The following is a 17,781-nucleotide window of genomic DNA, read 5'->3' as shown; positions in this document are numbered from 1 at the left end:
ATGAGCCAATGCAGTGGAATAATATCAAGATGAGTATCATTGGAGCAACAAATGAGGCTTTAGGAAAAAGGATAGTGGAACCCAGACAACCTTGGATAACAAAAGAAATACTACACCAAATTCAGGAAAAGGAGTAAGCTCAGGAAGGAAAACAATGTAGTTGACAACAGAAGAATTAAAAATCACATCACAACCACATTCAGAGAAGAGAAAGGGAAACAGCCCAAAACCATTGCTGAAGAGACAGAAGAAGGCCCAAAAAAAGGGAAACAGGACCAAGTTTATAAGAAAGCCAGTGCTCTCGAGTAAAAACCTAGAACAAAATCTGTAGTAGTTAAAAATAAAATGGGTATACCACTGATAGACAATTACGAGATATGTGCTCATTGGCTAGAACACAAGGAAGAGCTGTATGATAGGGATTTCACGAATGAAAGTAATCTAATTGGAGACATCATTGAGTGTGAAAGAGAAATGTAATGTCTGTCAGTAATTAGACATGAATTTTAACATGTCCTTCAGAGTATCAAAGAAACAAAAGTGACTGGTACTGATGACATTCCTGCAGAATTGCTGAAAACTTTAGATAACAACTTGAAAGACCAATTATTTAGAGTAATAAATGACTGCAACAAAAGAGGTGTCATTCCAGAAGACTTCATACAATGCATAACCATTACCATGCATAAAATAGGAAAGGCAGTTGACTGCACCAATTATACAACAATATCAATGTTATCAAGTCTCCAAAATACTTTATTAATATAGTTAACATGAGGATAAAAGAAAAAGTAGATAAGTGTACTGGAGAAGACCTATTTGGATTTGGAGAAGGCAGAAGAACAAGGGAAGTAAGGCCTTGTGGATGCTGTTGGAGAGAAGTCAAATAATGAATAATCCAGGATGGAATAATGTCATTATTATGAAAAGGATATAGTGCTACTCACCATATAGTGGAGATGTTGAGTTGCAGACAGGCACAACAGAAAGACTGCTAAATTTGATGACATACATACGCACACAAACAGTGAGGTATGTGTGTGTGCATGCGTGTGTGCGTGCATGTTGTCTAATTTGGAAGCAGCCTTCTTGACCGAAAGCTTACTTGTTTATCAGTCTTTTTGTTGTGCCTGTCTGTGACTCAACATCGTAATATTGCTATTGGACAGGATGGATGGATATGAATAGAAGGTATTCTATTTTCAGACTTAGCAAAAACTTTTCACAATGTGAACTGGGAGCTCCTCTTTAGCACTATGAAGAAACAGGACTTGACTGGAAAGACCAAAGCATGAACATAACAGTCAGTAAGCACATGCGTATACATCATTAAGGTAGAGGAAGAGGTCAGGGTTAAAAAAGCAGTTACACAAGGATGTCCTATATCTCCATATTTATTTAATGTGTTAATTGAGGAAGCTATTCAGATCTTGAAGATGAAGACAAAAGGAATAAAAGCCAGTGGTGGAGGATATATTGTATCAGATTTTCTGATGACATTGTGATATGAGGGCTATTCAGAACGCAGGGAACATTTCTGACTGACGCCGCTAGGCATGCGCTGATTGCGTATATTTTGGTATGTGCATGCTCGGCAGCTCAGTTGGCATCCATCTGTGACAGTGGTAATGTCTCTGGGCATCTGGTTTTTTTTATATTCAAATTTGAAATTTCCGCTGCAATCTAAAATCCTACCAGTTGTGAGGTTCAATCTTTGATAAGGTTTTTGTTGGCAAAAAACCTAAAACCTACAGAAATTTATCGTGAACTGTGTGAAGTGTATGGAAACAATGTAATGAGTGAATGTTCCATCCTGAAATAGAGCATTGGTTTAAAAATGGCTGAACCAACGTTCACGATGAAGAGAAGAGTGGACGTCTGAGTATTGTGATTGACGATCTTGTCAGTAAAGTCGATCAATCAGTTCTTTAAATCCGTCACTTCCCAGTAACGGAGCTTTCACTTTCTTTTCCACAAGTTTCACGGACTTTGTTGTTTGAAATTGTCACTCAAAAGCCAAGGTACCACAAATTTTGTTTTTGCAAGAAAATGCCCGATCTCACACAGCAAACCGCACTAAATTAATTCATTCAAATGGGAAATTTTCCCTCATCCGCCCTACAGCCCCAATAGTGCACCAAGCGACTTCCACTTGTTTGCCAAGATGAAGAACTGGCTTCCAACGCAGCACTTTGATGACGACGCGCAACTCCAGGCAGGCGTGACTCTTTGGCTGAAGTCTCAGGCTGCAGAATTTTACGACGGTCTTTCAAAGCTTGTCCACCGCTATGATAAGTGCCCCCATATGTTTGTTGATTATGTGGAAAAGTAGTATGTCCGTTGCTCTTTCAGATGTATATAGTAAAATGTATTTCTTGTATTTAGTGTTCTTGGTAATGTCAAAATGTTCCCTACTTTCTGAATAGCCCTTGTAATTACAGATATCCCTAAATGAAATTAATGGAATGCTGCAAGTCCTATCACACATTCTTAAACTATGGAAATTAAAAGTGAACAAGCAGAAAGCAAAGGTAATGACAAAACAGAAAAATATGGGAATAATTAAAACCAATATAAAAATTGGTGACATTAGAACTGATCAGGTGAAACAGTTTTGGTAGTGTAATCACAGAGGACAATAGATGCTTAATGGAAGTGAAGAGAAGAACTGCACTGGCAAAACAGCCATTTGAGACTAAGAAAAATTAAATCAGAGAATCCTGCGATGAATCATTTGTATTGAGTACACTGCTCTATGGAACAGAAAGTTGGAAGCTGAGTAAACTGGAATGGAATCTACTTGAAACTGCTGAAATGTGGGTTTAGTAGAAAAAGACATGATTGAGGTAGACAAAAGGGAAAACTAATCTGTAAGTCTAAATGGGAGTAAACGAAGAGAGAAGATTAGCAAAGGAAATGAAAAAGAGAACAATGAAATTTTCTGTCTGTGTCATCATTAATACTGTTGAAGGGAAAGTGCTGCCATCGAAAAGAAAAGGATGGCCTGGGATGAAATATTTGAGACACATCATGAAGATGATAGGATCTGACAATTACATGGGAACTGAGATGAACAGCTAATGACAGAAGGGAATGGTTGCTTGACAAGGCATTATCATTTAGTGTTTGTGCCAATTCTGCAGTGCTGTTCCCGTGTTTGGAATCCTTATAAAGTAGGCAAAAGTGCCATTACACTTTACAATCATCAGGGAGCAAATAGAATGATTATTTACTCCCAGCGGCAGCAAACATTGCTCATAATGATAAACACTGAAAGACAGAACTATTATATTTACTTTGGCAAACACTGCCTGCACCACCAACAGATACCAATTTTAAAAAAATCAGCCCTTAAGAAGATTACAAAAATCATCAGACCACCAAAAACTGGCAATTCTTCTAGTTAAGGGTAATTTTAGGTGTAAAATCATTGTAATCAGTCAGTTGTTGAAGCATATTTGCAGAGAAGCTTAAATTTGGTGTAGTATCATCGATATATAAAAATCATTCTAAGCAATCAACTACTTGTTACCGACCCATTTCACAGCCTCCAGGCTTTTCAGAGACTTTTGAGAGCGTGGCCTATGATAGAATATGACTCATTTTTCTGATCAAAACTTTTTAATTGTTTTCCAGTTTGGCTTTTGTCAAGGAACTTATGTCTAAGACCTTACAAACAAAATCCTGTTGGAGCAACCAAAACTAAGTATGCTTTTTGTACACTCTGTATGCTTTTATGTAGTATCTGTATCCATTTGTGTACTCTGTGACCTTATCGAGGCCTTTAATGTGCAAAACTTACATGTTTACTTGGTAAGCAGAACTTTGTATGCCATTAATGGAACACCTTTTCATCGATGAAGACTTACTTTCATAACAGAAGGAAGAAGGTTATGTTGAAACATATAAATAAAACTAAAATCAGAATGGGGCAACATAAAATACACAGACCAACAGTGTTCAAAACTGCTTCCACTCCTTTTCTTAACATTCATAAATGGCCTTCCAATCACAGGTCTGTTAACAAGGTTTGCTGCTAATCCAAGCAAACTGGTAAAAGGCCCAAACTCTAACCACATCAAACACAGGACATGTAGGCGAATAAGGCTACAACTGGCTCTCAGCTGTTAAAAGCCAATGCAGGTGAAGGGTGGTCATGAAATTATAATTATCACCTTAAAAAGCTGTCATCATGAAACTCTGTGATTGGGAGAATCATCCTGTACATACACACTCTTCAATTTGATACATTTTTTCCAATCATGGATAACTTGGTGGTAACCTTAGTGGTATAAATCTGCATGTTTACTATTTAGAAACTGTTTCGCTTCAAAAAACCACTCATTGCTGTTCTGAAAATGACTGCCAGACAGCCGTTTTTTACCCACAGGAGGAGACAATAAATGATAGCTCAAAGGAGCAGAATGGGTGTGTGTGTCCTCAGCAGAATTACCTGGGGTGTCATTAAGCAAAGAAACCCTGTTGGACAATTTGCCATGATGCTTTATCTTGACAGCCTCACACACCCTAAACAGAAGTTTTGCAGGCCAAGGCAGGTTCAAAAAAGCACTGAGTACCCCTTGCCCAATAACGATTTGGACTTCACATTTTTCAGCAATGGTGAATACCCTAACTGCAAGAATGTACATAGATTGTCACAGATGTTTATTTTGACAAAATACTACTCACTTTTCATCATTACCAATGAAAATAAAAAAATCATGTAACCATTTATAGTAAGACAATCATGTAACCGTTAACAGTAAAAAGGTTCTCAGTATTGTTACTGAGGTTTTAATTGTGGTTGCTAAAGGGACAAACAAAACTGCCAGGACTTTGATGGGAGTGCTGTAGTGCAAGTCATTTACCAGACAATGGTTGGGCTGCTGATGGCATGGCTGAATTCTGGCTGGAGTCAGCTGGCAGCATCAGCTTGAAGCAGCATGAATGTGGTGAGAGGTATGTCTTTCGGCAGTAGTCAGAGTAGAATGTTTGGCTTTAGTGGCAGTGACACTCACAAGCGAAGTCTCACCCAGGTCCCTTCAAGTAACCACTCTGGAGTCTCAAAGTGGAATTCCTTCTCTCAAGGCTTGCCGAGAAGTGTCTCTTGTTTAGTCTCAAAGTAAAGTCACCCACGTGGGTTATCTCTCTCCTAACATTCTGCAGAGATGTGACCATGCATCTGATTGGCCAACTGATATTCTTTTTCAGGCCAATGAAACTATTTTGCAACAACTTCCTTAACTGTTGAATAATGCCCACAATTCCCATAGTAGGAGGACCACACACAGCTGCCAAGAAAGTTATTCTTAGAAGACATTCCCTTACTTGACAAGTTGTGTCTTATGTGTAAAGTTTTAATGTTCTGTGTCCTGTGGACATGTCCTTTTGTCATTCCTGCCTTTGAAAAGTGCCTTTACATCTGCGAATGTCTGCTCTCACTCCAGTGTGACAATATGGACCCACGTCCAGTCAGTGCCCACTCAAACATACAATGGAGGCTGGGGAGGAGAAGGTGGTGAACCCTATGGCATCCTTCACCCCATGGCTCCAAGCTCCACAGATGCCAACAAGTGGTTATTGTACCTGGGTGCCAGGCTGAGTATCTCATCTGGCTGATATCTTACATGTCCTCAGTGGAGTCCTACCTTCATCTTAAGTTTTAATCCTGTTTATGTGTTTTGATTATCTACTTTATACAGCATCTTAACCATTTGTTTACTGCAACATAATACTTTGTCCTTCCTTGAAAACTGTTGAAAGAACTGTTATTTTTAATGGCACTGCAAAAGCCCCCCTTTCTATTCTTCAGGAATGCATTATGGTATTAACTACCCTTTCCACGAGTTTAAAACTGGCCGCAAACTGCGAATGTCACCAATCTATCCAAAATTGAAAGATGCTGGAGCAGTCTTTGGACAGGTCATGGGATATGAGAGACCTTCTTACTTTGATCCAGAGAATACTGTTCAGAGTGGTAAGTTACATGACAAATTTCTTATATAAGAGTAAATATATTTTGTGTCTTGATATCAGATATTCTTTTATTTTATGCATTGTAACAGTGTTGATCTCATATACACTGTTTTCAAAGTAACCCTTGTCATATCCATGACTTTGAATAAATTTTGTGGGATTGTTTGTTACACCTCAAAGCAATATCATATGTGGCCATAACTTGGTATTAGTTATCTGCCAAATTCTGTAGTATTGCTTGGAAGAAAGAGCAGATGAGTGTGTTAATTCATATGCCCTGTAACCAGACGTTCATTATTGTGTTAAACTGTACTTTCAGTAGACAGAAGCTATAAAATTCATAAAAAACAACAAAATGTAAGACTGTGAAGCAAATGTGTGAAATCATAAAGTAGACAGATGAAGCTTTTGTAATCTGAAACCACACAATATATTACCTTCTGAGTTATTTTACTCAATGATGCTACTGAGAAAATATTTATTAACAATATTGGCTTCATTCTCGCAAAATACTGTGTAATGTATATTAACACAATTACTTACGTTATCATCTTGAGTTTTCCCTGTTTAGACTTACTTCACCTAATCCCTGTTTGCATTGCATCTTTTCTGCTAATTTTGGAAACCACCTCTTCACAGTTCATCTCTTATATTCTGTTCTGTTATTGCTGGCATTTCCATTAAGCTCACTGTCAACAGGACGTTAAACCCTGGTCTTCTCTCCTTTTGTGATTTTCCTGTTCTGCTTGATTCCAAATGTTAAATTCCATGTCCTTATATTTGTTGTTCTGCAGTTTAGTATAGCTGTTGGCTGTTGTGCCATGAATACAAATTTCCACCATAACTGAGTTGAGACAGCATTCTTGTCCTGGCACCGGAAGTGCTAATTTAGTAAGTTCATGCACAGGCAATTTGGACGTTCAGTAAAGTATTGACTGTGAGAATCTCTAGCCAGTATTGTAGCTCTTCTTGCTGCAGCCACTGCCCAAGTATACTCAACTCTTATAAATTAAAACTGAGAGAAAATATTAAATGTGCAATCAACTCTAAAGAGAATAAGTCAACTTCTCATCACATTCTTAGGGATAGCATACAGTTTTTTCTCCTGGTTTGTTCTGACAAGAAAAATGAGAAAATTAAAAAAGTTACCATAATAGAAAAGTCAAAAGATGGAAGAATCAAACAAAAAATGATGAAAAGCAGACACTCACTCACAGCTGACTGTCATATGGTGCACACACACATTTAACATCTCAGAAAATTGAGATAGCTGTTGAACGATCACTTTTTTTCTAGTTAATGTACTCGGGGTACCTGCTCACCCCTTCCACTCACACACAGATTAGTATAAATGACCAGACCCATTAGTATCTCCCTTCCAGTTTCACAGCCTTTGTTCATATCCCCTATGGTAGTTCTGCATTCAAACCAAAGCTTACCTCTTCTGCTTTAATATTCTCAATGGTTTTGTCCTGCACACCTACCATTATTTTGATGTCTTCTGTGTTAGCACTTCATCTCACATGACAATTTGTGTTTGATCCTGGAATTTTCACTCTCTCTTTAAAATTTGCAGATTATTCCACCATTTTTTTCTCATAGAGTTCATAGTTCAACTGTAAGCTCCTGCCTACGGCCTTCCAGTGATCTTGTGCATTACTTCAGATATTACTTTAATTATTCTAATATTATTTCCCGTTAACCATTTCCTGTGATTCATTTGATGTTTCTGTTTGCCCTTGCTTTATGTATTCCGTAAGATATTCATATTAATTATACCATGTTCTGCATTTTTGCATTTCTAAAGTGAAACTGGTTATATCATTAAGTATCTTCAACAAATACCAAATCTGAGAGTAGTTCTGAAATGTTTTCAGCACCATTGGATATTTCTTGTTTGTTGATTATATTTTTTGTCCTGTTTCTCATTAACCAGTGAATTATATTTTTTCTCCTGTTCCTCATTAATCATTGAGAGTGTCTTCTACTTCCTGTCCACAGACCTGAAAAGGTCTCAGATTTGGTGTAGTCACTGTACACAATCAATTTACAAATTGCACGGTGTATTCAGAGAATGTAATAACTTTTGATGTGATTTACCACAACACTTTGGTGCACACACAATAGTTTTTGATTTGCAGGTATTGGTCGCATTTGAACATCTCACCATATTGTTGCTTCTCGTTCTGTCGATAGCGGTTCATTGCTTATATCATTTTTCAGCTGGTAGTATTTGGAATTTGAAATTTCTATAAGTAATGAGACTGACTACATGTGGGAGAATGTGTGGCTTGTTGCTATTCAGTCTGCCTTCAACAGTCTGAAATAGATACCTGAATGAATTCATTCTTCTCTTGTGGAAAAGTGGGTGGAATGATTTCCTTAATCCTAATTGGACAGCAGAATGAAAGCTGTGATAGAGTGAGATAATAATTCTTACTTGGATGGAAATACCATGGAACAGAAGAATCGTTGCCCTCCTTGTTTAATTTTTTTCTGTGACAGTGTTGGCTGTTCCACATCATGAAAGATCAAAAAAGCTGAGTGTTTATATCGGCATCTAATGAATCAGTGTACACTCAGTGTTCAATTGGATTTCTTCTACTGTACACTTTAGAATGTCTTTCTATCAATTACAGGTTGTTTCCAAATTTGTCACAAAGACTCTACAGAAGTTTTTCAGTCGTACTTCTGCAGCAGTTATTATGCCACAAATATGACTCAGTATAGCTATGAAGTCAAATTACAGTAAAGTAAGAGAATATTGATATTTAATACATTTTGTAATGATGTATTTTTTGCAGTGGATATTTTGTTGGAAATAATATAATGCTTACACCTTTTACAGACACTTGTGGACCTGTTCATGGGTACCAAAAAGGTAAAACAATTCCATTTCGGATAGCACGTACAGGAACATTTGTGAAGCCCCCTTGGTTTGATGTTGTTAGTGAAGAATATGCAGCTTGTCGGGAGGCTGTTGGTCTCAGTGATTATTCTTCTTTCACAAAAATTGATTTGTGGGTATGTAAATACTACGTAGACATTGAAAATAAAATTTTGAAATCAGTAAATAACTTAATTTCAAATTTGCAAGAGACTGGGAGGCTTTCAATAAGCAAAGAAATTTCTTATTTAATGTGCTGATTATTTAAATCTCATCATGAAAAACATCAACAAAAATAACCAATTTTTGAAAACGTAATGTAATTGGATGGATAAAAAAAATCTGCACATGAATCGACAGTAGGAGGGAGTGTTCTCCTGCCACCACCATGTGATGAAAACTGATTTTGAAAGCTTTCTTGGGATGATAGCTAACAGACACTCCTCAAATAAACTTTACGCAATATTTCAGCAGCTTGATAAATACAACTAGTGAAAATTGAAAACAGTTTTTAAAAAATTGGCAAGATGTGGGTAGGACTCGCATTCTGTGGGTTCTGTACAAAGTTAATTATGTATATAGATTGGTTATCCATCCCAAGAATCGAGAATCTTGATGATTTTTGCCTGTTATCAACACTGATACTAGCATGATATTGGCCTCATGATTTCCAAGACTTGTGAGAATGTTTTAATTTTACAGTTGAAGTCAGGTAGCAAATGACAAAAGAAATATTTTTTTCCTGTATCATAATTACAAATTAATAATTTTCAGATTTTTCCTTTACTTGTAATGTTAAACATTGCTTCCTGTCAAATTCCATGATTATAGTCAACAAGAAGTACCTGGTATTGATGAGTGTATTTGCGAGTATCAGAATATGTGACATAGACAGACTTATCTTTTGATTGCATTAAGTTAGATGATTACATTTTTTAGACTGCCGAGGGACACTTGACCTTAGTATTTGAAATAAATTTCAACATGATACCTTTACCCGACCACAAGAAAAAGGGGCCCTAACAGATGGACGGACAAACGGACAGGCAGTTGGAAAAGAAATGCAAAATTTTTTTTCATGTGGTATAATTACAGATTAACAGTTTTCAGACTTTTTTCTTTAGTTGTACTTTGAAGCCTTGCTTCTTCCAAAATCTCGTGATTCCAGTTGTACAGGAAATACCCTATAGGTTTTGATGAGTAGTTTTTTGAGTATGAAAATATGTGACATAAATGGCCACATTTTTTGACTGCACTGGCTTAGAAACTTCAGTTTTGTATACCGCCAAGGAAACATAGACATTAGCGTGTGCCATGAATTTCAAATGATACATCTGCCCATTCCTGAGAAAAAGGGCTTTTAAAAGGCAGAGATACAGAAGGACTGTAAAGGGTTCCATTTTTGTCGATTGACATACAGCACCCTAAAAATGGATCCTTTAATGTAACTGACTGCCCAAAAAGAGTCTATTAAAAAGATGAATGTTTAATTATAGTCATAAATAAGACAGTTATACTGCCAAAAGTTTGTGTATGTTTTCACAATGAAACTGGTGGAAGTGAAAATGATGAAAAGAAGGAAAATTCCTGCAGATATATAGGGCGATTATAATTAAAGTTTCTGTTCCAAATGCTGTAAATAAAAGAACCGCTGCTCATAATGGCAGCAAATTTGAATGGAATATTATCAAAGGAGGGGGAAATGTTATGGAAACAAAAATTCACAAAAATTTTAACACAAGATGGTGCTGAAAGCAGCAGAATATGCAAAGTAAAAGATGCGGGGTATATGGCTGTTCCTCAGTTTGCACCCGAGATACTCGGTGTGACTGTCTCAGTGCAGAATCACACACTGCTGGGAAACCTTTACAAGAATGGTGACTTGCACCAGTAGCACTGCAGAACTTCTGGACACTGGAGGGCATGAAAAAAACATTGGTCCAGTGCCTGCCAAGGGTCTGGAGAAAATGATTACAAAATTTGAAAAGACGGGTTCTTTTGAATTACAGTGTGGCAGAGGGAGGTAAACATTTGATCCCATGCCAGTAGAAGATGGAGCCACAGCTTTGCAGTAATGTGCAAACATGCAGGGAATTGCCTGAACTTTGCACATGCCTATGAACATGGCACATAAAATTCTTTGAAACATCCTGCATTTCAGTCCATACAAAATTACCCATTTTCAGAAGCTGCTTCATGCTGACCTGTTAGTAAAACAAATGTTTGCTCTAGAATTTCTTGCTTGCATGGAAGTGGGCAATGAATGACATGGAACACACTGTGGACAGATGAAGCCCATTTCCATTTCTAAAGAAAAGTCAATACACAGAATTTCAGAATATGTGCAACAGAAAATCCACTCACATATCAACTGGTACGACTTCATTCTGCAAAGATAACTGTGTAGTGCAGGTTGAAGCCATTGCTTATCGTAGATCCATATTTTTTTTAAGGGGATGTGTCTACTGGTCCTGTTACCTGTATTGCCACGGGTAAGTGCTATGAGAACCATTTGCACACCAATGTAATTCCAACCCTTCAACAGCATTGATGTGTGGATAGGATCATTTTTTTTGCAAGACAGAGATCCTCCACACATTGCACAGCCATTGTAGCAGTTGCTGCAGACGCAGTTTGGAAATGCTAGAATTATCAGCCATCATTTCCTACATCTTGGCCATCCAGATCACGTGATCTTAATCCTTGTGACTTTTGGCTGTGGGACTATCTGAAAAAAATGCTTGTGTTCAGTGCTCTGGTTAGAAATGTAGCTGAACTGAAGGGCACATTGTGCTACACATTCTGAACATGACCCCTGACACACTCAGATCTGTTGAGGAACATGATATTTCTCGATTTCAGCTTGTGGCAGAAAATGGTGGACGGCGCACTGAATATGTCTTGTGCCCATCTCACATCAATTAAAAACCCATGTCATTGTTGCTTTTAATGCAATTTTTGGCCTCAGGGCAATTAAAAATCAGTTTTTCCCGTACGGTGTTATATGACATTGTCACGGTGGATTGCCTTACCTAACGAACAGTGTTACACCTGTTGAATTTAAAACTTGTGCAGTCATGCCCATTACACAGTATGGTTGGTTTAATGTGCAACTCACACCATAGCTGTCATATTGCGTTTCATCTGTCATTTCTGCCAAGTCCATTGACATTATGATGCTAATAGTATTATCTACTAGTAAAAGTTTTATTACATATTATTTGTTTTCTTAACATTTTCCACTTTTTTGATAATATTGCATTCAAATTTGACATCATTCTGAGCAGTGGTTCTTTTTTTACATTGTTTTGGAACTGGAACTTTATTTACAGTCACCGTGTAAATCAGATTCCTGCACAGATGCATGCAAATGAAACAAGTTAGCTACAAAAAGTCAGAGATTAATGTGATCAACTGGCTTGCACAACAGCTATTATTATTTTGATATAATGTTTTAATTGGTAATTATGTTACGCTTCTCTCGTGTTGCTTTTAGTATTTTAAAAATTAGCTCCAGTGTCTTACTGGTAATCATCATGGCATATCTTTACACGTTATAAAAATATAACATAACTCATGACATGTTCTGCATCTGAATGCTTCTGGTAAGAGGCTGCTTGCGCACCTAATTGGCTAAGAGCATACAGTCTCACCAGAGCAGTAATCATCTTACCCCAATTATTTCTAATTTTTACATTTGCTACCTTTTATTTTACATTATTCTGAAAGAAAGAGCTCAATAGCAAATACAGTTACTGCTGAAAGGGGTAGTAGCAAAGTGAAACACTTCACTTTGGAGTGAGTCATGCCTCTGAAACAGCACTCTTTTAGCATCTTCTGTGTGTGAAATGGCAAGCTGCACAGCACAGTGGAGGTCCCCTTTAATGGCTGCGTAAGTGTTACTGCAAAGGTCAAAGGCAGGCCAAGGTCAAAGGTAGGGCCAAGCTGAGTGAAGCATTGTGATGTTCAAGTCAATTGTCAGATTGATGGCTGATTTACCTTTTTTATCAAAACATAACAGCCTCATAAAATAGCATTTATTTCTCTTATCACTGTAAGTGACTCAATTGGCAAATGGAATATAAGATGATGTGTTTTCTTTAGCAGAATACTGTTGAAATCACTATAACTTTTTGAACACTGTGTCACAGCACTGGATCTAGAAATATACATGCTAGTGGCACTGACAGTATACATGCTAGTAGCAGAAAATATCTGCAGTTTCTTCAAACAGTTAGAGTATCAATAAGATTATGTAGACTTAATTGGAGACTTGATTTTTTGTCTGTTAGCACTGAGAACAGTTTGTTACTGGTGTCCAAATTTGAGAATTTTTCGTACACTTTAGATCCCAGTGGCTACTGAAAGTAATAGTGAACAGGTATTGACTTCTTATTTCGGAACTGAACTAGCTTCAGTGAATTACATGTAAAAGTGATGATAAACTATTTGTCTAATTAAGATGATAAAACGAGCCTTAGAGAAGAGTCCTAGTGGCACTAGTGTTATTGTTTGCTTATTAATGACATGGTAGATAATAACTGCAGTAGCTTCAGATCATTTTCAAAGTCTGCAGTTATTTAAAATAAAGTGTTTTCTGATGCTGTTGCAATATATAGTGCAAAGCTCAGCATCACACCAGTAATGTAAGGCAGAATGAAGTTTCTAGTCAACCATTGATGTCGAGGAATGTACAGCTGTGCATATCACTAAAAATATAGTGCCAATTAATTGAAATATCAGTGAGTCAAAATTCTGATATGTGACACAAATTAATATCTGGAATAAGAATGTGTGAGGTTACTTTAAGCAAATGGATTATCATTAAATTTTGTTCAGTTGTATTCATAGAACTCCAGAAGCTATGACCACAGTCTGTTCAAATAATGAAATACAAAGAGTGGATAATACTCAGTTTTCCAGATTGCTGTCAGTAACAACCTGAATTGGGAATACAGTACCCTAGAAGTAATGAAGCACTGTAGCTCAACTGAAGGGTGTCCACAATTAAAGCTCCAGTTTCAAAATACTGTAGAAAGTGAACCACTGCTCAGAAAGATGTCAAATTTGAACAGCATATTATTGATGCATTGGGAAATGTCATGGAACAAAAAAAATAATTATAAGAATATGCACACCATCAGATGCACTGCACATGGCTGTTTCTCAGATTGCATCTGAGATGCCCAACATGACTGTCTCCTAGACAGATCGTGCACCATTCGTAAGAACTTCCAGACACTCAAGGGCATGAATAAAGGCATTGGTGCAATACCTGCTAAGGGTCTGGAGAAACTGATTACAAAATTTGATAAGACAGGTTCTTTTGAAGTGCAATGTGACAGAGGGAGGAAAGTAGTTGATCCGACATCTGTCGAAGGTGTGGCCACACCATTGCGGAGGAGTTGTGGTGGTGTGTGTACATGCAGTGCATGAGCAATTGGCTGAATGTTGGTCAGGGCTGAAAATGTTGGACGTGGCTCCTGTGAAACATCCTGCATTGCTATCCGTACAAAATCATCCATGTTCAGTAATTTCTTTCTGCTGACCTGCCAGTAACACAAACATTTGCTCTAAAATTTCTTGCTCACATGGAAGTGGGCAATGAATGGCCATGGAACATTCTGCAGACAGATAAAGCTCATTTCTGTCTCCAGAAACATGTCAATACAAACACACCTCAACTGATACCACTTCATTCTGTAAAGGTGATCATGTGGTGCAGGTTAATGGCATCTTTCATTGTAGGGTCTCATTTTTTTTTCGAGGAGATGAGTCCTGCACGTCCTGTTATCTGTACCATCAGTGGTAAATGTGATGATGATACTCCTTCGCACATTGCACAACCAGTAAAGTGCTGCTGCAGAGGCATTTCAGAAATGCTAGATTATCAGCCATCATTTTCCTACAGTCTGGCAATCCAAATCACTTGATCTTAATCTGTGTGGCTTCTGGCTGTGTGGTTATCTAAAAGATGTTATGTTCAGTGCACCAGTTTTGAACACAGCTGAATTGAAGGCACACATTGCGTAATAAACTCCAAATGTGACACCCTCCAGTACACTCCAGTGTGTTGTGGAACATGCTATTTCTCTATTTCAACTTGGGAAGAAAACGGTGGCCATTGTATTGAACATGTCTTTCGTCATTCTTGCAAAAATTAGAAACCAATGTCATTTTGCTTTTTATGAAGTTTTTTCCCCAGAAAAATTAAAAACTGACACCATTTCACTTTTTATGCGGTTTTTGACCGTAGAACAATTCGAAACCAATTTCTCCCATCTAATATGGTGCGACCTTGCAGTGGCAGATGAGCTCGCCTAACTATTATGGACACCCTGTACATTTACAGTATGCATGATTATAGTTATAGCAAATTTAAAACTGAAGAAGTAAGTTTATTCTACATATTTTCATTAACTAATGAATAATATAATTTTTTGGTTGGGGGAAGGGGGGAGGGAGGAAAATAACTTACAGGGATTAAGTTCTATAAAAACTTACTACTCCCAGAAGGTTTGTTACCACCTGTGGGGGGACGTCATCAGTGATTAAACAGTGGCGGTAGAAAGCTACAGAGGCCTTGAATTTATAGGAATGAAATGTTACTGAATTATATTCTGCATTGAAATGATCCCTCAGTCCATAAATTTTAGCAGAAGTAAATACCAGCTGTGAAACATTCATTGTATTATTACATGGCTAAAAGTTTCAGAATGAAAAAGCGTCTTGAGAGATTTTTATGTGGTATTAGTTCTAGTACATGCAACAGAGACCTCTTCTGAAATTTGTATTATGACAACTATTTCACAATACATTCATTAATTTTAGTATTTTATCTATCCTAAGAATCTGTAATCATATATAATGAAATAATAAGCAACCAGTTGCAGAAAATAAATTTAATTTTTTTTCCAGTTTTGAGCATTTAATACCCTTCTTCAGGTAAAGAACTTAAATTTCTTTTATGCAACTGGTTGCTTAACATACAGTTATATACATTAATGTCCTTTTTTGTTACCAATACTTCTCTTTCCTCAAAAAGTAGTACAAAGTGTGATTATAATAATACTAGGAACAAAAAAATATCTGAAAAGACTACATGAATTAAACATTAGTATAATTAAACATTAGTGTAGAAAGGAGTAAAACATGGGTAAACATGTATTCAGCTACCTGCCAGAGCATATTAGATGTCATGTGGGAGTTCAAAAATTAATTAAAGAATATTCTACAGGCCAGCTCCTACTCCACTGAAAATTATCTTTACAGGATCACCTAGAATTAATGCATTAGATTATGCATGGTGCTCTAAAATTCTCTTTACAAAGTTCTAGAACTTTTGGGCAGACTGAGAAGACAATCTTTGAACTGGAACGTACATCTGGAAATACACCATTTCTATCCTACAGCCATCTGACAACATGTTTGCTAGTTAGGTATGCAATGGAGTAGCCATTGTGGGATCGGTGGGTGATAACATCAGATCAGCTAATGTCATCTGGTGTCTGTCTTACCTCTCTGATCTAGTTCAAGCCTCATTCATTTGTTTGTGAGTGTTAGAGCAATGTGACAGCATCCACTCACTTTTCACATCATGTTCAGGAACATCTGGACCATCAATTTGGACACAGATTGGTAGGACAAGGTGATCCAGTCTCATGGCCTCCATGACCACAGGGTATGACTCCATTGGAATTTTTCCTCTGGGGTCAAATGAACATTTTGGTTTACAAGACTCCTGTAGAGACAGAAGAAGATCAGGTGGCATGACTTGTGGTCAATGTGAGACAGTTGGAGATTCACCGGGTATGGTACTGTGTCTGTACCCCATCATTCATAGGTACAATGTATGCACTGAGCTTGGTGGTTGCCAGCTTACTTGTAGTGGATCAGAACAACAGTGTTTATGAAAACTGATGCAGTTTCCTATTTGTTTCTTTGGTCATCAGTGAATGGAATTGTAAAACAAATGAAGTACTTGGCCATATCTAATAAATTACTTGTGAAAGTGGTCACATTACCAACACATTTTCAAATGGTTGTACCACAGAAATGGTTCATTTCCATACCAGGGCTCCAATTCAAAATATCGTCTATTCAGACCCCTCTACAAACCCTGGAAGTTTGTAAGGTGAATTTTAGAGCACCCTGTGTGTAGGTATATTAACAATTATGCAAAGGATAGTTTGCTACTTACGGTACATATGACATGTTTCATTGTGTTTGTCTGCAACTCAACATATCATCTTTATCATGAGTAGTCATTTTTGTGGTGAACAGCAATATATTTTTTTCACAACTGTTTATATTCCAACCTGAACTTTTCATTGTACAATTAATATTAGCAATGTAATACTATAAAGCTAAGCTATTTCATTGTATTACACAATAAAATGTACACTGTTGACTTCTTTCCACAACACAGCTCACTCCAATCCTCCATGAAATATGATTTATATAATATATAATTTAGTGTTCACACTTGTGGGTAATGAAAGGAGAGTGTTTCCATGTATAAGAAGGATATAACAGAATGCTTTATCAAAGGGATTACTTACGAAACACACACACACTTTTATTAGATACTGCTTCCATTTATGATATACATATGAGCTTGGCCTGACAGAGTTGCCAGTCATTTAAAAATATTGGAATAAATAATAACTTATAGAAAAGCTGAAAAACCTGACTTGGCAGACACATGAACAAAGACGCCAAGTATCACTCAACAGTCTGCTTACAAAATATCAATACCATGTTCTCAGTGAGAAATTCAGCAAAATCATTCAGCTTTCTACACATTTTTTTGTACCAGTTGTTAAGATTAGGATACTTAAAATGGGCTTATCAACTTACAAACAATTATTCTCTCTGCAGTCTGCACGTAAGTGAAAAGAAGAACCATTAATTAATAT

At 37.0% G+C, this 17,781-nt stretch overlaps 1 protein-coding gene across 2 annotated transcripts in view; it reads left to right on the top strand.

The window, feature by feature from the left end:
• LOC126480852 (pyruvate dehydrogenase phosphatase regulatory subunit, mitochondrial) overlaps nucleotides 1-17,781 on the top strand; it is an 85,290-nt gene that overhangs the window by 49,062 nt on the left and 18,447 nt on the right. For both annotated transcript variants that reach the window (XM_050104214.1, XM_050104216.1), the window contains 2 exons: nucleotides 5,813-5,977; nucleotides 8,825-9,000. In XM_050104214.1, coding sequence (XP_049960171.1) covers nucleotides 5,813-5,977; nucleotides 8,825-9,000 — 341 coding nt within the window. The remainder of the gene's footprint in view (nucleotides 1-5,812; nucleotides 5,978-8,824; nucleotides 9,001-17,781) is intronic.

The sequence above is a fragment of the Schistocerca serialis genome, chromosome 5 (genome assembly GCF_023864345.2).
Source record: "Schistocerca serialis cubense isolate TAMUIC-IGC-003099 chromosome 5, iqSchSeri2.2, whole genome shotgun sequence".
In the NCBI taxonomy this organism is placed as follows: Eukaryota; Metazoa; Arthropoda; class Insecta; order Orthoptera; family Acrididae; genus Schistocerca; species Schistocerca serialis.
The sequence above is the reverse complement of the archived record's forward strand: the minus strand, read 5'-3'. Positions and strand labels throughout refer to the sequence as shown.